The sequence below is a fragment of the Pezoporus wallicus genome, unplaced genomic scaffold (genome assembly GCF_028554395.1).
Source record: "Pezoporus wallicus isolate ANWC-B61680 ecotype Strahan unplaced genomic scaffold, APGP_CSIRO_Pwel_v1 contig_11778, whole genome shotgun sequence".
NCBI lineage: Eukaryota > Metazoa > Chordata > Aves > Psittaciformes > Psittacidae > Pezoporus > Pezoporus wallicus.
In genome coordinates this window covers 81,409-104,089 of record NW_026642959.1, presented here as the reverse complement: position 1 = coordinate 104,089, position 22,681 = coordinate 81,409, and the positions used below count along the sequence as shown (strand labels likewise).

General features: G+C 47.1%; 2 protein-coding genes across 2 annotated transcripts; both read right to left on the bottom strand.

The window, feature by feature from the left end:
* Positions 1 to 8,693: 8,693 nt before the first annotated feature.
* Positions 8,694 to 9,614, bottom strand: LOC130612025 (olfactory receptor 1020-like; the record flags this gene model as incomplete). The annotated part of the gene is made up of 1 exon (XM_057433313.1): positions 8,694 to 9,614. A coding segment is annotated over exon 1 (921 nt), but the record flags the coding sequence as incomplete, so codon positions are not given.
* Positions 9,615 to 17,432: 7,818 nt separating this feature from the next.
* Positions 17,433 to 19,616, bottom strand: LOC130612024 (olfactory receptor 1020-like). The gene is made up of 2 exons (XM_057433312.1): positions 19,346 to 19,616; positions 17,433 to 18,435 (listed from the first exon to the last, which is right to left on the bottom strand). Exon 2 carries the CDS (start codon positions 18,417 to 18,419, stop codon positions 17,433 to 17,435), a length of 987 nt encoding a protein of 328 aa, XP_057289295.1. The 5' UTR covers positions 18,420 to 18,435; positions 19,346 to 19,616.
* Positions 19,617 to 22,681: the final 3,065 nt, after the last annotated feature.

The following is a 22,681-nucleotide window of genomic DNA, read 5'->3' as shown; positions in this document are numbered from 1 at the left end:
ACAGGAACATGAGCTCTTAGTGTCTTGAAAACACAAGTCTGTGGCTACAACCCTATCACTCTGCTCATTGTGGCTTCACATTGGAGCTGCTGCTCTCAAAACCAGATTTTGTTCCTTGTTGTGTGTAAGGAAACCAGTGGTTTGCTGTGTCTAAGGGCTGCCACTGCCTTCAATGGGGTTATCATCTGACCAGGAGAGCAGAGCAAACACCACATGAGCTACCTCCCCTTCTTTGGGTACTTAGTGACTGGATTTAGGAATCACCTCAAATGTCCTTGGGCAAGCACTTATCTCCTTACATTGGAATGCACCATGTCACCTCTATGTGTTTACTGGGTCCATCAGCTCCCTTTAGTGTTGAGGGAGATTTGGTGGGGTTCATGCCTCTCACTGCAAGGCAGACACCTCCATTGCTCCAGGTGAAGAGATCTGAATGAGCTCTGCTGATTGCATTGGCCTGAGTCTCATCAGCTGTAATGGGACCTTGGCTCATAAATAGGTAAGGAGATACACTCACTTTTGGGTCTTAATGTAAGTCATGTCTTAAGGAGGGTGACTGGGTTAGTTTTTGGAGGTCTTTGCTATGTCTCTTTTAGCTGATGAGTTAAGAAATGTCCTGAAGCAAGGGAAGTATGTTTTTCCCTTTTGATTGCAAAGGGTTTGAAGACTTGGGCTTTGATTGCATAGATCCTACCCTGGGCATGTGGTTCCTCTCCAGTGTGTGGGTTCTAGGTGTCTAGGAGACTCCAGGAACATGGAGTACCAAGCTGTTGTCTGTAGGGTGGCTGGAAGCTGAGCTACCTTAGTTTCCCTTGGTGTAGAAATAAAAAGGATAAATTCAGTTTGATTTCAGTACTCCCTTTAAAACTGTTGGCCATGTTATCTTAGTTTTTGAAAATGAACTGGGGGATATTAGTGTGGATTCTTTTAGACACCACTGCTGCTATTATGGAGCGAAGAAACCTTCTGGGGTTGGTGGTGGAAGAAGCAAGGAGATCTTCAAACACTGGTGAGTTCATCTCTGTGTCTGCCTTTACCACTATTGATGGCTTGGAAAGACATGGGGTGGATTGAGATAAGCTCTGAGGCAGAAGCTCTTCCCTGTGAGGGTGCTGAGGCGCTGGCACAGGGTGCCCAGAGGAGCTGTGGCTGCCCCATCCCTGGCAGTGTTCAAGGGCAGGTTGGACACAGGGGCTTGGAGCAAACTGCTCCAGTGGAAGGGGTTGGGGTTGGAGCTGGAGGAGCTTTAAAGTCCCTCCCAGTCCAAACCTGTCTGGAATTCTGATTTTTGAACTCAAGAAAGAGCAATTTGCATTTCTTGTATGTGGAGACAGGGTCAAAGTGAGAAGGGGAAGGTTGGTTTGAGCAAGGGCAGACAGAGCCATTGGCAGGACTGGGTTTAGGTGGCTTTAGCCACCTGCAGTGTCAGCCTGTGTGTGCAAACCAGATACCACAGAGGAAAGGATGCTTCTGTGTGTGACAAGATGTGAGTATTTGATGTGGGATGGGTGATGTTTAGACAAGCTGTGGTATTGAGAATGGCTGGTTTCAGTGGTGTTGTTAGATGCAAGGTGTTTGAGATGTCTACTGTTTATGTAGCTCTAACTTAGTTATGTAAGTACTATCCAAGGTGAAGGAGAAGAATGAGGATGAGGAGATGGCCATTGAGTGTGTGAGCCATTAGCAATGGGAAACAGCAGCTGCCTTCATCCCCCTGCCTGAGGTGAGTGTAGACAACTTCAGCTGGATCTTCTGAACCCCTTTGAAGGTGTTAAAGCTTTAGCAAAGCCCTGTCTGCTGTCAGCTGCTTTTCTCTATAAGGAGCAGGTCCCACTCTTGGTTTCATTTCCTTCTTTTGCAAGCAGGAAAAGCCACCCTGAGGATATTTAAATCTTGAGGCATATGATGCAAAATGTTGTTTCAAAAGCCAGTTTGGGGTCCAAAATGGGCAGATGGAATCACACAGACTTAAATAGGGAAAGTGCTGTGCCCTGTCCATGGGGAAGAGGTGCTCTAAGCACCAAGACAGGCTTGGGGGGGCAGTTTAGCAGAGAGGGACAAGGTGGTTGTGGTGTCCACTGAGTTGAAATGAGCCATCAATGTGTCCTTGCAGCAAAGGCACCCACCAGCAACATGAGAAGAGCACTGGGGGTGAGTCAAGGGACTTTGTGCAATGAACATCTGAGCCCAGGCTGGGGAATGGGGAAGTAAAAGCTGCTTTGGGAAGGGTGGAGGGAGAAGATGAATTGTGCTGAAGAGATGGTCATCTTGCTTGGAAAGGGGCTGATGGAAAGAAGGAAGTGGTAGGGGAAGGAGGAGGAATGCTCATTTCTCAGCAGGCAATATGCATATTTTAAGGTTGTCTCCTCATCATTTTAAGGTCTGCATATTTCAGGTTAACATGAACAGTGGTCATCTCGTGTACATCTATATATACACACATTTTCTTAAAATAGAAGTAAGAACAGAGGAAGAAATATATGGAAAAATAATTCAGATGAGAAGGGGGTGGGTTTTCCCTTGAAGCTACAAGTACATGGAATTGCATTCAGGGATTCTGGTCTCACCTTAATCGACTCAAACATCACTACAGAGTAAAAAAATCACTGCAATGTGACCTCTTATCTATTTAATGCAACACTAATTCTTGTGGCAAATTAAGGCATGATATTATTGTATTTACTTGTCCTTAAATAAGAACAGCTCCCACAAACAGGAAAGAAATCATCCCAAACTTGCGGACTTCTTAAAAAGATTTTGGATGCTCATGAGAAGATGCTTATCTTTTGCAGGACCAATTCTTTCCATAACAGGCCAGTCAGACCTTTATATTTTAAGCTCTAAGATGAGGTTTTAGCTTATAGGAACTATTGACTATTCTTTTGTCAAGGTATCATTTTTCAGTGTATTATTTAGGACCTTCAACCATCATGGTTTTATCTCCCAGGAATTGGGTGCAGTCCTAAAGGAAACCCCAAATCCTGCATTAACCTCATGCACTGTGTGCCCCTATGAGCTGGGAGAAGTGATTCAACCTCTTCCCATGTTTCTTTGTCTCCTGCTGCCCAGAGAGTGGCTGGAGGAAAGCACTTGAGTGTGACCACGTTTGTCCTCTTGGGCTTCCCCAACCCGTAGAAGCTGCTCTTTGTGCCTGTTTTACTCATCTCCATCAGCATGGTGGTGGGGAACCTTATGCAGACCAGCTCTCAGCTTCATGAACTCATCTACTTCATTTCTCATAGGTAATGTGCTTATTTCCTCCATAGGATATATCTGGGCGTCTTGCTTTTCTGGATGGGCCTGCTCCATGGGAAGCTTCCACCATTCTGACCTAGGGAGAGGGTGGAATTTTATCCTGTGTGATAAGCAGTCATACAACTTGGTGCAGGAACAGCCTTTCAAGGCACTGCCTGAGCAGTGTTGGCTTTTCCTTGGATGCCATCTGGAGCTGATGACACAGATGCTCCACGCTTCTGGCCATATGTTGTATGCCGACGTGCCCAACTTGTTTCATGGCTCAAAGACTCTCAGTGTTGTCCGGAAATCCCCCATCACCTCCTCTTCTCCTTAAGTGTTTCCATCCAGGCCAAGCTTATTTTCCATCCCAGCTGCAGCTTGCTCAGGATTTCTCATTCCAGGGTTTGAGAGTTGAGTCACATTGGACCAAGGGGATATTCTATCTAATTGTAGGTTTCCACGTCTGAATTAGTCACAGAAGGTTCCCCTTATGGAGACAAGGATGCATGGGGGGGCTTTGATTCAGCTTGGATCTATTTTAAACATCCATATCAGGGGTTTCTTCTGGAAAAAGTGGATGGTTCTCTGCCCTTGCAGTGAAGGATGCTGGGCAGGCACAGCTACAATGTGGGTTGTGTTCAGAGCAGACAGAGGCCATAGCCTGAAGAGTCAGTTTAAGCCTAATGGGAAGCATCAGCTCACTGTGCTGATGTGTTGGGGTCCTTGAGAAACCCCACTCAAAAGTGAGGAGGTGAAAGCAGCTTTTCATACAACCATGGAATGGTTTGGGTTGGAAGGGAGCTTAAAGCTCACCCAGTTCCAACACCTGCCATGAGCAGAACACCTTCCAGTAGAGCAGGTTGCTGCAAGCCCCATCCAACCTGTCCTCAATCATTTCTGTTGGTCAGTAATGTCTAATGCAGTAGAGCTTCAAAGCTCGGCATGCATAAATCACTTCCTGGACAGAATAGGAAAGCAAAATGGATGTTGGCAGTGTCCTGGCTGTGTGTTTGCTTTTATAAAGGTTTCTAATAACAGATATTAACTTCCTGATGAGGGGTTTCTATTCTGCATGGATGGATAGGAAATTATTGCCTAGAAGATACTAGTGTTGGTTTGCTCTTTTCAGAGCCATAAGAAAGGAACTTTTCCCCATAAACCTGTGCCTAAAGGGGTTTCAGGAAACATGGAGAGGGGCTTAGGACAGGTGCCTGCAGGAACAGGCCAAGGGGAATGGCTTGAACCTGCCAGAGGGGAGACTGAGATGAGCTCTTAGGCAGAAGCTCTTCCCTGGGAGGGTGCTGAGGCGCTGGCACAGGGTGCCCAGAGAAGCTGTGGCTGCCCCATCCCTGGCAGTGTTCAAGGCCAGGTTGGACACAGGGGCTTGGAGCAAGCTGCTCCAGTGGAAGGGGTTGGGGCTGGAGCTGGAGGAGCTTTAAGGTCCCTTCCAACACAAACCAGGCTGGGTTTCCATGATCCAGGCCCATGAAATTGTCCTTAATACCCAAACATGCCAACACACTGACCCTCCAGCTCACTGGCTTTGGGCATGAGCCGTCTCTGTCAACAAGGCAGCTGTAGAAGTGAACTTTGCTGTTAACAAAGAAGAAAGTTTCTTTCTTGTTATCCCCAGCTAATTAATCTCTGATGGCTTGTTATGAAGAATGAGGGAAGTCACATCCAAGTCTTCTGAGAAACTTTTGTGGTGATGAGGAAACTTCCTTGGTAAACCCCAGAAGGTCTTGTTAAAGCTGGTGACTCCTGGAAGGGTGCTTGGTCCCCAAGGACCACTTCTTGCTTTGGCAAAGTGAGCAGCATCACTTGTGATGGAAATAGCTGTGAGTGCTTGTATTGTGAAAGCCTGGATCTCGGGCCTGCTGGAGGGCTTTCTGTGCCCATGCATGCTTGGTCCTACTCTCTCTTTAAAGGCACATCCCTGTCTTCATGACATGTGCAGATCATGTGGTTCTTGCTAATGGGGTGCTTTGTCCCTTCCTGCTTTTGACCCCTAATAAAGGGAGCTGGGGAAGCTCATTGCATTTCTCTTCACTTTTCAACCTCCTCAAGGACACCTCATACATTAAATTCCTTGTTATTAGTTGCCTTGGGATGGATTTATTTGTCTCTCTTTAGTTCTTTACCTGTTAAAAATGTTCTTAAACTGTTAAACTGAGGCAAGTTGAAGTCCACTACATCCATCCTCCATGTCTGACTGGCTTTCATAACTGTGATTTTCCTACCGTTATGGGTTTGGGATTGGAGAATAAGCATGGGAATGGGGTCACCTGACTCAACATCTAAAATTCATTGCCTAGTTATGAGACAGTCGGTCCCTTCTAGGGTGGTTGGGAATAAAAGAATGTTTTATCCCATCCTAGGGCAGCTGGTGAGGATGGATGTGGTCCAGAGCAGGTCTGAACATCAGAAGCACTTGTACCGTGCACCCTCTCTCCATGGTATGTGCATCTCTGAATAGCTTTGTCTGGATTAAACTAATTCCAGTCAGGATGTGAAGGCCTCCTGGAGGTCAAACTGCATCAGCTGCCCCCCTCAAACCTGTTTGCAGTTTGTTTTAATCCAAAAGACAGGACAAGAGTTAAGGGCCTCAAGCTGCACCAGGGCAGGTTTAGATGGAGCTGAGGAACAATTCCTGCCCCAGAGGGTGCTCAGGCATTGGACTCAACTTTTAAGTATCTAAATTCGAAGAAGGTGAAACTACTTCAGATCTCCTAATCCCTCCTCCCAACACTCTTGAAAGAGGTATTTTAGTTTTCCATTCAGTTGGACTAAAACTTCATAGAGGAGGAAAACATATACGATAATTGAAGGACTGACAAACCACTTCTTTGCATGTTTTCCTAGAAGTGGTTGGAAAACTATCATTTAAGTTGAAGGGAAGGAGACAGATGCAGTGATATGCCCCAGGTCAGGTTTGCTCTCCCTTATATAGAAATGTGGTGCCATTTGCTCTGTCCTGAAGGGCCCAGGGCATTGCCATGCACTTGACATGTACATCATGCAACCTTCAGAACAGTTGGGTCATTCTGGAGCAACATCTGAAAGCTCAGAGGCAGACCCAGGGTCTCCTCCATGGTGTTAATAGTCAATGTTCAGGCAACTGAATTCAATCCCAGATGCCTTTATGATTCCTGACATGGTTCCTCCATTCTGATCCACCTAGCGATGCTCATGTGAATGTTTCATTGAGATAATGGTCTAGGACTATGGAATTACGTCTGTGTGGTGCAGACATCATCGTGAAGAAGTAACTGGGACAGCACTTCTGGTTGCCCAAAAGAGTGGTAAATGCTCCATCCCTGGCAGTGTTCAAGGCCACGTTGGACACAGGGGCTTGGAGCAACCTGCTCTAGCAAAAGGTGTCCCTGCTCATGGCAGGGTGCTGGGACTGGATGATCTGAAAGGACTATATGTTACTTATAGATGAGAATTGCTAACTAATTGTTAGGTTAACGAGGCTGTCATATGAATATCATCTTTAATGCTCATGTCAATAGAGGCCAGGTTTTGAATCATCTCCACAAAAACCAATGTTCTTCTCCAAAACATTTAGGCTGATCTAACAGCACCTGAAGCACAGGACAAAGAGACCCATGTCCAGCTCTTCCTGCCAAAAAGGTGATTGCTATTTGAGGTATCAGAACCATTTATGCAGAGGATCCCTGTCATGTGTTTGATGTGGGAACTTTGGGCCTACAGCCAGGGGTTGCTGTATTTTATAGATCCCTTCTCTGCAAAGATTGAAACAGAATTTGTGCAATGATGCTCTCAGTATGAAATGTATTTCCAAAACCTCAAGCCTGTTTCTTGTGTTGCTGGAATTCACCATGCTGCCTCCCCTGCATGTTAAACTGAGGTTTCTATTGCCAGCCCACTGAGCAGGTTCCTCCACACAAGACAAAGGCAATCTAGAGCTCTGTTAGTGAAGTAGCATCCAGTCTGGGTAAATGTTTGAGCATTTTGGTTGTCTCTGAATTGGAAACTTTCTTAAACCCAAGGGGAAATAAGGACACCAGGGTGGGGTAATTCATCAAGCAGCGATGAGCCCTCCGCATGACACTGCTCATTTAGACTCCTGTTTCCACAGAAGCTCAGACCAGATGATCTTTTGAGGCCCAGCCTGGGCTTTCTGTGGCTCCATGATTCTATATGCATAGTGTAAGCCAAAATATCCGACAAAATGGAAGAAAACAAGACATGGTGAAAGTTTTGAAGGAAGCTCTCTGATATCAAAGGTGCCAAGCCCTTTAGCATTTAATGGTACAGACTCTGGCTCCTTCATTGACTGCAGGTCGAAGCCACGTTGTCCCCACACCTATGACAGTTCATGCTTCCATACTGTTGTTTTTCTGAGCATGTAATAATTCTGTTCACCATCCATATACTTTCCCAATATAAGTTAATTCTCACTCACAACAGCTAAAGGAAAGATATTCCCCCCCATCAGTGTGTTTTGGCTTTATTGAGACCCAGAGAGCTCTCAGTTACCATCAATTCTGTGTTCTTTCATTTATGGAAGCTTCCTACAAACTTATTTCTAATGTGAAATAGACAATTTGGTTTTCGTGGTGTGCTTGAGCATGAGCAGGGCATGGACATGGGATATGGGTGCTTATCTCCAAGTGGAATTGCATTTCTCTCACCATTTAGGTAAAAGGTTATTTCAGATGAATGTAAAACACCACTTACAATGAATGGGAGGAGATCTTGATGTGCCCAAAATGTCCCTAACACTGGGTTGTCTCAGCACAGTTCATCAGCCTCTATTATGAATTATATTGTCTGCAACTTTTTACTTTAAATGAAATCTCCTGTAAAGCTGCAGCCCTGGGAGGGATTCCCCCTGATATTCAAAGGGGCAGCTTGAGATCTTCATTCCCACCAGCTTCTTCCCTCTGAAAGGCACAAACAAATGCAATGAATCTTTTGAAACCTTTTCTCTGACTCTTTTTCAGCAAGCAAATGTAAAACTACACTGCCTCTTCCCTCCCACCCCAGCAGCTTTAATAAAGAGCTCACAGGTAAGAGGGAGGAATTTTATTGGTGCTGAGGGACAAGGTCAAGAATCCTGCAAGAGAAAGACGTCTTTATCAGTGACAAAAGTTATAACTGTATCAAGGCGATTGGTGTTTCCTGTGAGGGAAAGAGGCCTGGGATAATTGAGGGTAATTTCTTCCTACAGGCTGCTGACTATGAAGTGAATTGAAGTTTGAGGTTCCTGTCCTTTTGGCTTCCTTCCAAGGAAGGAAATTGTGATTTGGGGGATCTATATCTCATTAAAAACTGTAATTGAGTTTTGTGCAGGAAGCGTGGAAGCATCTACATCAAATCATGGGGTTTACTGGGAGAAATCCCTTTGTTTTAGTGCCCTATAGGCTTTCTCACTTGAGATGAACTGTTCATGTCCTCGATGACAGAAATCTTCTGTGTTGCCAGCAGCTGAAAAACCTCCTCCCGCATTTCACCAGAGACCCCATCACCTCCCTGTTCCTCAGGCTGTAGATGAAGGGGTTGAGCATGGGGATGAGCACAGCATAGAAGATGGAGGCCACTTTATCCAGACTCCTGTGGCTAGATGGAGGTTGTAGGTACGTGAAGAATGATGTCCCATATAACAAGGCAACAGCCAGCAAATGGGAGGCGCAGGTGTGGAAGGCTCTGGCCCTGCTCTGTGCTGAGCACATCCTCAGCACAGTGCGGAGGATAGAGATGTAGGAGAGCAAAATGATCACACTTGCAAACACTGCATTGACAGTGAATAAAGCAAAGATGACCATCTCACTGCTGTGCGTGTCAGAGCACACGAGCTTTAGCACAGGGACGACGTCGCAGAAGAAGTGGTCGATGTGGTTGGGTCCACAGAAGGGACCTCCAAACGTGCACCATGTGCAGATGGTAACAGTGAGGAAGGCAAATAGGTAGGATGTTGCTACCAGCTGCCAGCAGACGCGTCTGGAGATGATGGTCACGTAAAGCAGGGGATGGCAGATGGCAACGTGTCGGTCGTAGGCCATCATGGCCAGGAGGTGACACTCAGTAGTAGCAAAGAAAGCAAAGGTGAGGAACTGCATCATGCAGCCAGAGAAAGAAATGGATTTGTCCTCTGATAACAGGTCTGCCAGCATCCTGGGGGAGATGACTGTGGAATAGCAGATGTCAGTGAAGGCAAAATGGGAGAGGAAGAAGTACATGGGGGTGTGGAGGCTGGGAGACACCCGCACCAATGTGACAATGCCAACGTTCCCCACCAAAGTGACAATGTAAATCAATAGAAACAAGACAAAAAGAGGAGTCTGTGCATATGGGTTGTCTGTAATTCCCAACAGGATGAATTTATTCTGGGTGAGATTTCCTCCCATGACCAGGTGTTACCTGTTGAGGCAAAAGGAAGAGAAACATCAAACTGATTAAAAATGGTGGTTCACTTTTGGACCATATCTAATCTCGATCAGTAACCATTGGAACTGGCACATTTTAGAATATTTTTCTACATTTTCTGACCCAATTTATGTATACTTCATGTTTTTCAGTTGAGGTATTTAAAAATGAACAGTAAGAACATTGAAGCAACAAATGGCATTTTTGTTTCTCTAAGATGTGACACTTAAAAATACGGATTTAATTTAATGCTTGTTTTTGAGATTTAAAAGAGGAATCAAATCGTTATTTACTTTCAGTTTGGAGGCAGTTCTTGTCAGAAGACAGCTAAGAGGGAACTCATGGTGAGTTCACGCAAGCTTGGAGCAAGAGAAAGTCCCAGTCCCAGGGAAACCCCAGGTTACACATGCATGACCTCCGGATATTTTCCCTTGGCTTTCAATTATCATTCCAGTCACCAAATCACATTTATCAAAGTATTTGAGATCATTGGCAAAGGATGAAATATGCATTGGTAAAATCATGTTTTATACCTTTGTGAGCTCCAGCAGGCTAAAGCGTCTTAAACCCACGGGCATTAAGCTGCTTGCTTGAAAGCCGAGTTGATGTTAAAATGTGCTGATTCCAAAGGCTCATTTGTTAGTGACTATAATCTGCTGATAATCGGAAATGCTGCATTTCTTTATGACAGAATAAGATTCATCCTTATTTAACTCAGTAAATCAGTGAATCTTGTTTTAGCTGCCTATGTAAAAGAAACACAATATACATCAGCCTTAGCTCCCCCTTTCATAAAGAAAACCCACGTTGGTAAGCCTGTTTTCTGACAAAGCTTTACCACAGATTACACAAGGACATGCAGAAAAAACCCACTGCCTCAGTGCAGGTGAGGCTCTGCTTTGTGTTGGTGTTACCTCCTGTGCCTTCCCTCTGCCACCGAGTGATGGGAGCCAAGGATTTATCCCCAACGCAGCAGAGAACGTCTATGTGCCAGCATCAGCTCTGTTGCACCTGATGTGAAGAGAGGTGAGCTCCTGCAGACTCCAAGAGCCCAGCTTGTGGTGCTGGGGCTGTAAATACAGTTGCATGTGCTCTCCTGGGAGGAAGCCTCCAGGGCTGCTCATGATTTACCACAGGAAAACAAAGAGAAGGAAAAGCAAAGGGTGTGAAATCACCTCTGAAAGGCATTGTGGTGCTTGGGCATCTGAAAGAGATGGTGTGGATGAGCCATGCCTGAGCACAGCTGCACAGCAGCAGTGATGACAGGCTTACATGATGCTTCTGACATGCTTGTGGGGAAAGCAACGGTTTTTGTTTGTCTTTGGCAACAGAATGAGAATGGGTTTAGAGACATTTCTGATCTCGCAGAGGGTCCTCAAATGGGACATGAAGCACAAGTGACTCCATCTCTGGAGCTGCTGCTGTCCGTCTGTGGACACTTGAGAGCCCAGTTTTCCATCCCCAGTGTGGTTATCCACATTCAGATTCAGAGCAGCCCTGCAGAGGAGGACTTGAGGGTCTTTGTTGATGAGAAAATGAACATGAGCCGGCTTCAGTGTGTGCTCACAGCCCAGAAACCAACCGTGTCCTGGGCTGCATCCAAAGCAGCGTGACCAGCAGGTCCAAGGAGGTGATCCTGCCCCTCTGCTCTGCTCTCGTGAGACCTCACCTGGAGCATTGTGTGCAGTTCTGGGGTCCTCAACATAAAAAGGACATGGAACTGTTGGAACAAGTCCAGAGGAGGCCACGAGGATGCTCAGGGGCTGGAGCAGCTCCTGTATGGAGACAGGCTGAGAAAGTTGGGGCTGTTCAGCCTGGAGAAGAGAAGGCTGCGGGGAGACCTCAGAGCAGCTTCCAGTGTCTGAAGGGGGCCTATAGGGATGCTGGGGAGTGACTCTTCATTAGGGACTGCAGTGACAGGACAAGGGGTAACGGGTTCAAACTGAAACAGGGGAAGTTTAGATTGGATGTAAGGAAGAAAATCTTCACTGTGAGGGTGCTGAGGCACTGGAATGGGTTGCCCAGGGAGGTTGTGAATGCTCCATCCCTGGCAGTGTTCAAGACCAGGTTGGACAGAGCCTTGGGTGCCATGGTTTAGTGTGAGGTGTCCCTGCCCATGGCAGGGGGTTGGAACTGGATGATCTTAAGGTCCTTTCCAACCCTGACTGTTCTATGATTCTATGATGATAAGTTCAGAGGAGGGCCACGTGGATGATCAAGGTACTGGAGCAACCTCTGTATGAAGACAGGCTGAGAAAGTTGGGGCTGTTCAGCCTGGAGAAGAGAAGGCTGCGGGGAGACCTCAGAGCAGCTTCCAGTGTCTGAAGGGGGCCTATAGGGATGCTGGGGAGGGACTCTTCATTAGGGACTGGAGTGACAGGACAAGGGGTAATGGGTTAAAACTTCAACAGGGGAAGTTTAGAATGGGTGTAAGGAGGAAGTTCTTTACTGTAAGGGTGGTGAGGCACTGGAATGGGTTGCCCAAGGAACTTATGAAAGCTCCATCCCTGGTGGTGTTCAAGGACAGAGCCTTGGGTGCCATGGTTTAGTGTGAGGTGTCCCTGTCCACGGCAGAGGGATTGGAACTTGATGATCTTAAGGTCCTTTCCAAACCTAACTATTCTATGATTCTTTGAAGTGCCTGGCTGTCCAACACCTGAGCTGGTGACTCTGGGCTTCCACTGTATTCAAGGGTGAGAAATGTGCATTTTCAAACATTTACAAATTGTTCCAGGGTAAACTAATTGGCCTTTATCCACCTGAGAAGCCTCAGTTGCTGCTCCATCCCCACCCTCTGCAGATTTGACCTCCATCTCTATTTAAGCTTAGCCCAGGGAGCTTGACCTTTGCTAGAGCATTATGGTTTCCAGTTTAGCAGGCGTTGTGCACACCTATGGAATCTTTTCATGGTGACCTAGGCTTTGCTAATGGATCTCCCCAGCCATTGCTGAACCTGATCCTGAGCAGGTTGTTGACTACTTCTGTATTGACCTGTTTTGTTCTTGGACCTGCCTCCTCATCGCCAGCTTTCCTGATGCTCTGGAGTCTTGGCTGAACTTGGCCCAGGTCTCTGTTCCTGCCATATTTCTGTAGTTCAGGTACTGTGGAATGGTCTCTGGAAAGGTGTCCCCTTTGTCTTTGTTTAAAGAGATGAATGAGACCAACCCTGTGGCAGTCCCCAGGCTCCTGCAGAGTAGAACCCATCATCCTTTGCACCCAACAGTGCTCATTGCTCTGACTGCCGTCTCCATCCAGACTATGTCCCTGCATGGGCAAAATAGGAGACAGTGTTCTTAGTGAGGGAAATAGAGTAATGAATTGAACGTTACATACAAGCGTCATTCCCTGGTCCATAGTGCCTTCTCCTTTACCAAGTATAATATTAGACTTTGATCGAGAGGAAATCTGGTATGTATTTGGTGTGGGAATTTTGTGTCACAGCCAGGACTTTCTGCATTACATAGACCCTTTCTCTGCAAAGATTGAAGGAGAATCATGCAATGACACTCTCTGTATAAAATATATTCCCAAAACCTCAGGACTCTTTCTTGTATTGCTGGAATTCACAATTCTGTTTTTCTTGCACATTAGACTGAGATTCCTCTTGGACAGTCACAAAGTTGCATACAAGACTATGGCAATCCAGAGCCCTCTTAGGACCAGAGCATCAAGTATGGGTAAATGTTTGAGCATTTCAATTATCTCTGCTTTGGAAACTTTATTAAAGCCAAGAGGAAATAAGGACACCAGAGTGGGATAATTCATTAAGCAGTGATGAGCCCAGCACATGACACTTCTCTTCTAGGCTCCCTTTCCCAGAAAAGCTTGGATCAGATGATCCTTTCTGGCCCAACCTGGGGATTTTTGACTCTAAGATTCCACACCTATAGTCTAAGCAGAAATATCCAATAAAATAGAAGGAAGAAAACAAGTTGTGGTGAGGTTTTTAAATGAAGCTCTCTGATATCAAAGGTCTCTGTCCTGCCAAGCTTTATAGCCTTTAATTTTGTAGGTTCTGGCTCCTTCATTGAATGATGCTAGAAGCTATGTTTCCCTCACACCTAAGACAATGTTCCCTTTCATACCGTTGTTTTTCTGAGCACATAAAAATTCTGTTCCCAATATAAGTTAATTCTTACAACAGCTGGAAGAAAGATATTCCCCCCCATCAGTGTGTTTTGGCTTTATTGAGACCCAGACAGCTCTCAGTTACCATCGATTCTGTGTTCAGGATTGTCTTTCATCTATGGAAGCTTTCTACAGAATTAATTCTTGCGGGAAATAGACAATTTGGTTTTCCTGGTGTTCTTGAGCATGAGCTGGACATGGACATGGGATATGTGTGTTTATAGAATCATAGAATCGTTAGGGTTGGAAAGGACCTTAAGATCATCCAGTTCCAACCCCCCTGCTGTGGGCAGGCACACCTTACACTAAATCATATCACCCAAGGCCTCGTCCAACCTGGTCTTGAGCACTGCCAGGGATGGAGCATTCACAACCTCCCTGGGCAACCCATTCCAGTGCCTCATCACCCTCACAGGAAAGTATTTCCTTCTTAGATCCAACCTAAACTTCCCCTGTTTAAGTTTGAACCCGTTACCCCTTGACCTGTTACTACAGTCCCTAATGAAGAGTCCCTCCCCAGCATCCCTATAGGCCCCCTTCAGATACTGGAAGCTGCTCTGAGGTCTCCCCGCAGCCTTCTCTTCTCCAGGCTGAACAGCCCCAGCTTTCTCAGCCTGTCTCCATACAGGAGGTGCTCCAGCCCCTGAGCATCCTCGTGGCCTCCTCTGGACTTGTTCCAACAGTTCCATGTCCTTTTTATGTTGAGGACCCCAGAACTGCACACAATGCTCCAGGTGAGGTCTCACAAGAACAGAGCAGAGGGGCAGGATCACCTCCTTGGACCTGCTGGTCACGCTGCTTTGGATGCAGCCCAGGACACGGTTGGTTTCTGGGTTGTGAGCGCACACTGAAGCCGGCTCATGTTCATTTTCTCATCAACCAACACCCCCAAGTCCTTCTCCTTGGGCTGCTCTGAATCTCTTCTCTGCCCAACCTGTAGCTGGGCCTGGGATTGCTCCGACCCAGGTGCAGGACCTTGCACTTGGCATGGTTAAACCTCATGAGGTTGGCATCAGCCCAGCTCACAAGCGTGTCGAGGTCCCTCTGGATGGCATTCCTTCCCTCCAGGGTATCAACCGAACCACAAAGCTTGGTGTCATCGGCAAACTTGCTGAGGTTGCACTCAATCCCATGTCCATGGCAGCGATGAAGATGTTGAACAAGACCGGTCCCAACACCAATCCCTGAGGGACACCACTCGTTACTGGTCTCCAGCCGGACATTGAGCCACTGACCACAACTCTTTGCGTGCAGCCATCCAGCCAGTTCTTTATCCACCGAGTGGTCCATCCATCAAATTGATGTCTCTCCAATTTAGAGACAAGGATGTCGTGTGGGACAGTGTCGAACGCTTTGCACAAGTCCAGGTAGATGACATCAGCTGCTCTACCCCTGTCCATCGGTTCTGTAGCCCCATCAGAGAAGGCCACCAAATTGGTCAGGCAGGATTTCCCCTTACTGAAGCCAGTGAAGCCAGTGAACCTGGCTGTCACCAAGCACCTTGTTGATTTTCATGTGCCTTAGCATGCCTTCCAAGAGAATCTGCTCCAAGATGTTGCCAGGCACAGAGGTGAGACTGACTGCTCTGTAATTCCCTGGGTCAGCCATTTTCCCCTTCTTGAAAATGGGGGTTATATTTCCCTTTTTCCAGTCATCGGGAACTTCACCTGACTGCCAGGATTTCTCAAATATGATGGCCAGCGGCTTCGCAACTTCATTCTCCAGCTCCTTCAGGACCCACGAATGGATCTCATCAGGACCCATGGACTTGTGCACGTTCACATTTTTAAGATGGTCTTGAACCAGTTCCTCTCCTACAGTGGGCGCAAGGTCTTCATTCCCACAGTCCCTGCATCTGCCTTCCAAGACTCGGGTGGTTTGGTCAGAGCCTTTGGCAGTGAAGACCAAGGCAAAGAAGTCATTCAGAACCTCAGCCTTCTCCAAACCCTGTGTAGCCAGTTCTCCTGAGAGCTTCCTAAGGGGGCCTGCATTCTCCCTAGTCTGTTTTTTATTTGCTATGTACCTGTAGAATCCCTTCCTGTTATCTTTAATACCTCTAGCTAAGTTTAATTCTAACTGGGCCTTAGCTTTCCTAACGTGGTCCCTAGCTTCCCCGATAACATCCCTGTACTCTTCCCAGGCCGCCTGTCCTTGCTTCCACTTATTATAAGCCTCTTTTTTCATTTGAATTTTCCTCAGGAGCTCCTTATCCATCCAAGGAGGTCTCCTGGCCCTCCTGCTGCACTTCCTTCTGGTTGGGATGCAACACTCCTGAGCTTGCAGCAGGTGATCCTTGAATATCAACCAACAGTCTTGGGCCCCTCTGCCCTCTAGGGCTGTATCCCATGGAACCTTCCTAAGCAGGTTCCTGAAGAGGCCAAAGTCTGCTCTTTTTTATCTCCATTTATGGAGTTCCATTTATGTCACCATTTAGGTAAAAGGTCATTTCAGATGAATGTAAAACACCCCTTAAAGGGAATGAGAGGATCCTTTGATGTGCTCAAATTGTCCTTCACAGTGGGTGGTCTCAGCACAGTTCATCACCATGTATTATGAATTATATTGCTGTGTCAGTGACACCAGATAATGGTCCATGGTGAAACACACAAAAATAGAAAAGTACTGTTTGTTCGTGGTGGCTCCTCCCCGGAAAGTCCTCCTTTGGCTCCTCTCTGGAAGATCCCGCTTTGCCTGATCCCTGGAAAAGTCCCAACCCTGGGAGACCTTTCTAGATATTGCTGGCCACTTCTCCCAATGGAGGCTGGACGCCTACATCAGAATGAGTGCACATTCTTGCTAGTACAAAAGCCAGAGCCTCATGCGATGCAGGGAGGCAGAACCTCATACTACCAGGTCAGTGTTGTCTTCGCAGGGACGCCTGCTAAGGTTGAGCCTGCCACCTCGCACTGCAATGACGTTTCTCAGGGCCGGTTTCCTGCTCATCATTACATGGTCTTTGGGGTTGGTAAGATAACCAGCCATCAGGATTATCCTTTATGTATCTTATCTCTATATTTTCCCTGTATTAATAAACTTGCTGTGATTCATTACTGTGTAGCATTTCTCTCAACCCGCAATCCTCAAACTCTGGAACAATTGCCTACAATAGCTTTCTTTAAGTGAAATCTCTTGTGAAGCTGCAGCCTGGGGAGGGATTCCCCTTGACATTCAAAAGTGAAGCTGGAGATCTTGATTCCCACCAGCTTCTTCTCTTTGAAAGGCACAAACAAACGCAATGAATCTTTTGAAACCTTTTCTCTGACTCTTTTTCAGCAAGCAAATGTAAAACTACACTTCCTCTTCCCTCCCACCCCAGCAGCTTTAATAAAGAACTCGCAGGTAAGAGTGAGGAATTTCATTGGAGCTGAGGGACAAGGTCAAGAATCTTGCAAGAAAAATAGATATTTATCAGTGACAAAAGCTATAACTGGGTAAAGCTGATTGGTGTTTTCTGTGAGGAAAAGAGGCCTGAGATAATTGAGGGTGATTTCTTCCCGCAGGCTGGTGACTGAGAAGTGAATTGAAATTTGAGGCTTAGTCTTCTTCTGGTTTTCTTCCAAGAATGGTGTGATTCTGGGGGCCTGTTTCTCATTCAATACTGTCATTGACTTTTGTGTAGGAAGTGTGGAAGAATCTGCATCAAATCATGGGGAGTATTGGAAAAAAATGTTTTAGTGTACCATAGGCTTTCTCAGTTGACATGTGCTAGATGATAGAACTTTCTTAGGTTGCCAGGGGTTGAAGAGCCTGCTCCTGCACTTCACCAGAGCCCCCTTCACCTCCTTGTTCCTCAGGCTGTAGATGAATGGGTTAAGCATGGGGGTGATGATGGTATAGATGATGGAGGCGGCCTTATCGCGGCTCCTGTGGCTAGATGGAGGTTGTAGGTACATGAAGAACTTTGTACCAAAGAAGGAGGCAACAGCCATCAAATGGGAGGCGCAGGTGCGGAAGGCTCTGGCCCTGCTCTGTGCTGAGCACATCCTCAGCACGGTGCAGAGGATAGAGATGTAGGAGAGCAGAATGATCATGCTAGTGCCCACCACGTTGATGGTGATGAAGGCAAAGATGACCATCTCACTGCTGTGAGTGTCAGAGCACATGAGCTTCAGCACAGGAACTTCATCACAGAAGAAGTGGTCGATGCGGTTGGGACCGCAGAAGGAACCTCCAAACGTGCACCATGTGTAGATGATGGCACTCAGGAAGGCGAATAGGTAGGATGTTGCTATCAGCTGCCAGCAGATGTGGCTGGAGATGATGGTAACATAAAGCAGGGGCTGGCAGATAGCAACGTGTCGGTCGTAGGCCATCATGGCCAGGAGGTGACACTCAATAGTACTAAAAAAAGCAAAGGTGAGGAACTGCATCATGCAGCCAGAGAAAGAAATGGTTCTGTCCTCTGATAACAGGTCTGCCAGCATCCTGGGGGAGATGACTGTGGAATAGCAGATGTCAGTGAAGGCAAAATGGGTGAGGAAGAAGTACATGGGGGTGTGGAGGCTGGGAGACACCCGCACCAATGTGATAATGCCAACGTTCCCCACCAAAGTGACAATGTAAATCAATAGAAACAAGACAAAAAGAGGAGTCTGTGCATATGGGCTGTCTGTAATTCCCAACAGGATGAATTTATTCTGGGTGTGATTTCCTCCCATGACCAGGTGTTACCTGCTGAGGCAAAAGGAAGAGAAACGTCAAACTGATCAAAAATGGAGATTCAGATCTGGACCACATCTATCTCCAATCAATGACCACTGTACCTGCCACACATTAGATTATTCTCATATATTTTCTAACCAAAATTATATGCAGATATTATGTTTTTCAGATGAGGTAATCAGAAAAGAACAGGTAGTTTACTGAAGCAGTGAATGGCATTTGTATTTTTCTGTGGTGGGACAATTAACGCTGGCTTAATCAAGCATGTGTGTTTTCAGGTTTGAGCAAAGAATCAGATCTTTATTCACTTTCAATTTGAAGGAAATCTGTGTCAGAAGACACCTCAGAGGATCCTCATAGGGTTGCACGTAAACGTGAAGCAAGAGAATTTGTCAGTCCCAGTGAAAGCCCAGCTTACACATGCATGACCTCCAGACATTTCCCTTTGGTTTTTGATTATCATTCCTGTCACCAAATCACATTTAACAAACTATTTGAGATCATTAACAACAAATAACATTGACTTTGTTAAATTCATGATATGTACCTTCCTGAGCTCCAGCACGATAAAGCATCCTAAACCTAATGGGCATTCAGTTTCTTGCTTTAAAAATGAGTTGCTGTTATAACCAGCTGATTCTAAAGGCTGATTTGTTAGTAACTATATTCTGATGACAATATGAACTGTTGCATTTCTACATAACAGAATAAGATTCATCATTTAACTCTTGAATAAATCAATGTATCTGGCTTAAGCAAAAGAAACACAACCTGCATCAGACATTGCTCCCTATTATTATAAAGAAAACCCACATTGGTAAGGTTGTTTTCTGACAAAGCTTTACCACAGATTACACGAGGACATGCAGAAGCAAGCCCACTGCCTCAATGCAGGTGAGGCTCTGCTTTGTGTTGGTGTTACCTCCTGTGCCTTCCCTCTGCCACCGAGTGATGGGAGCCAAGGATTTATCCCCAACGCAGCAGAGAACATCTACGTGCCAGCATCATCTCTGTTAAGCACCTGATGTGAAGAGAGGTGAGCTCCTGCCAGACTCCAAGAGCCCAGCTTGTGGTGCTGGGGCTGTAAATACAGTTGCATGTGCTCTCCTGGGAGGAAGCCTCCAGGGCTGCTCATGATTTACCACAGGAAAACAAAGAGAAGGAAAAGCAAAGGGTGTGAAATCACCTCTGAAAGGCATTGTGGTGCTTGGGCATCTGAGAGACATGGAGTGGGTGAGCCATGCCTGAGCACAGCTGCACAGCAGCAGTGATGAGCAGCTCATAGGATGCTTCCTACATACTTGTGGACCATGCAAATGTTTTGGTCTGACCATACTGACACAATGAAAATGGGTTTGGAGACATTCCAGATCTTGCACAGGTCCTCAAATGGGACATGAAGCACAAGTGACTCCATCTCTGGAGCTGCTGATGTCCCTCTGTGGAGGGTGAACCCAGTTTTCCAGCCCCAGTGGGGTTACCCACATGTAGTGCCTGGATGTCCAACAGCTGAGCTGGTGCCTCAGGACTTCCACTGTATTCAAGGGTGAAAAACTGGCATTTTGAGGCAGAGAGGAATTGTCCCAGGATGAACTAATAGGCCTTTATCCCCCTGAGCAGCCTCAGCTGGGGCTCCATCCCCACCCTCTTCCTGTTGTTCCCCCATCTCTATTTAAGCTCAGAACAGGCAGATTGAGCTTTACTAGAGGAGTTCTGGTTTCCAGTTTAGTAGGAGCTCAGCACACCTGTGCAATCTTTTGGTGGTCACCTAGGGTTTCTCATCTGTCTTCCTCACAATTTTTTCACCTGATCCTGCACAAGGGACTGGCTGGACCTGACTTGGTTTGGTCTTGAATCTGCCTCCTCATCACCAGCTTTCCTGATGCTCTGGAGCCGTGGTTGAACTTGGCCGAGTTCTCTGTTCCTGCCCTGCTTCACTTGCTCAGGTACCGTGGGATGGTCCCTGCACACCAGGGTGTTCTCCTTTGGTTCTGTTTAGACAGGTAAAGGAGACAAACCCCTGTGGCAGTCCCCAGGCTCCTGCAGAGTAGAACCCATCACCCTCTGCACCTGACAGCCCAGCCAGTGCTCACTGCTCTGGCAGTCATTTTCCATCCAGAACATGTCCCTACCTGAGCAAATTAGGAGGTAGCTTTTCAGTGATGAAAAGTAGAGTAACAAATTGATCCTTACATTCAAGCGTTGTTATCTTTTCCTTAGTGCCTTCTCCTTTACCAAGTATAACATTAGACTTTCAGTCTCAGCAGATTGCCAACACTTTGGTTTGGAAGTATCTTTGGGATGATGTTTATCTTCTTGTTGTGTGACAGAGGACACCAGAGCTTCACTGATACCAAGCACTTTGGTTTCCCCAACCTCTTCCTTAGGCTTGCAGGTTTGGTTTGGAACCATTTCTAGGTCTTGCTTTCTTCCTACGACTGGTTTGTGCAACAAGACCACAGATAATCTGATTTATCTACACTCTTTTATTGCCCTTAGTGGTTACTTTTTTCCCCTGTGTCTTGGTCTTTTCTGATCTACACAACATTATTACCTGGCTCCTTGCTAGCCCTGTCAAAAATATCTTCCAAAGCTGTCAGCATCTCCAGGTGATAGCTTAAAATCTGCATTGTGACATCTTTCAAACTGCAAACTCCAGCACCTCACTGCACACCATGGGGCAGGATGAAGGATGCTGGGGCTCTGCAGGAAACAAGGGACATTCTCCTATGGATGCTGATGGCTTCTGCCCCTGGTGGTGCCCTGGTGATGGAGGCACTGGGCAAGGGCTGAAATCCCTCCCTGCTCTGCATGGAGCTGGATCCAAACTGGGACTCAGCTTTCACTTCTTTGGGATCAGTGCTTAAATCTTTCCTATGTCCATCATAGCAGGGAGGAGAGCCTCTGCCCTCCATGTGCTGCAGGGTGGCAATGAGGGCTGTGTGAGCAGTGAGAGGATTTGGGACCAGGACTGATGCAAAGCAAGGAGGGACCATATCCGTGCACATCCCCCTATGTCCATCACATCCCTACACATCCATACACATATCCCATGCCCTGGAGAACTGACTCAGTCCCATTCAGCTCCCACTGTCAGCCAGGCTGTGGCTGTGGGGCTGGTATTGAGCAGGGAGATGAGGAGGTGCGAGAGGCAAAGCTGACAGCAGGAGGAGGATGGAGGGGGCTCATCCGCAGCATTGCACCGTGTCCTGCAGCTCCTATGAATGGTTTTACTGCTGGAGAGAGAAGGAAAGGGGAGGATGTGGCTCTGGAAGGGGTTGGAACCCCAAAGGATGCCCAGATTGTGGGGGTTTGCTCCCAGTGTGCACTGCCAGGGGATTGCTCTCTGGTGGGAATCAGTGTTTGGCTGTAGAAGGAGGTTCCCCACAACCCCCATGAAGGCTTTAACGTGCCCGAGGGGAGACTGAGCTGAGCTCTTAGGCAGAAGCTCTTCCCTGGGAGGGTGCTGAGGTGCTGGCACAGGGTGCCCAGAGAAGCTGTGGCTGCCCCATCCCTGGCAGTGCTCAAGGCCAGGTTGGACACAGGGGCTTGGAGCAAGCTGCTCCAGTGGAAGGGGTCCCTGCCCGTGGCAGGGGTTGGAGCTGGAGGAGCTTTAAGGTCCCTTCCAACACAAACCAGGCTGGGATTCTGTGATGGGTTTGGGAGCATCCATCAGAGTCACCAGTGACAGGGGCAACCCTTAATCACCCTTCAGAAGGGCCCTTTTCCCCTGGTGCTGCCCATTTCAGTCCTTTACCACACTCCTCACTGTTCTTCCCCATCTCCTTCCTTCCACTTTTGGGCACTGCTCCCTCAGGCTCTCCTTTGTCTCTTGTGCTTCCAGCCCAATGCGTGGAAGAAGGTGAACGTCATCATCGGGGAGAGCACAAGGACTGGGGCTGCCTCAGGCCCACTGAGGTTAACATCCAAGTTCCCCAGGAAGGCCTCTCCAGGCAGAGGAAGGACAGGAGGGTGACCATGAGCAGCCAGCACAGAGGTACCAAGGAAAAGTCACACCTGACCAGCCTGGTGCCTTGGGTGATGTGAGCATTGATGTTTGCATGGACAAGAAGCAGAGGACAGCATTTACCTCACCGTTAGCAAGGTCACCACGATCTTCTGTTGGCTCTCTGCAAGTCAAACTTGTGAGCTATGGTTTGAGTACAAGGAATTGAAAACGGGTGGAAACCTGGTTCATTGCCTGTGGTGCTGGGAATGCTGATGGACCCTGGTACCAGCTCCCATTGGCGAGGTTCCC

What these genes read in the sequence shown, in the direction of transcription:
- LOC130612024 (XM_057433312.1), bottom strand. Translation starts at nt 18,419, where the DNA reads ATGGGAGGAAATCACACCCAGAATAAATTCATCCTGTTGGGAATTACA.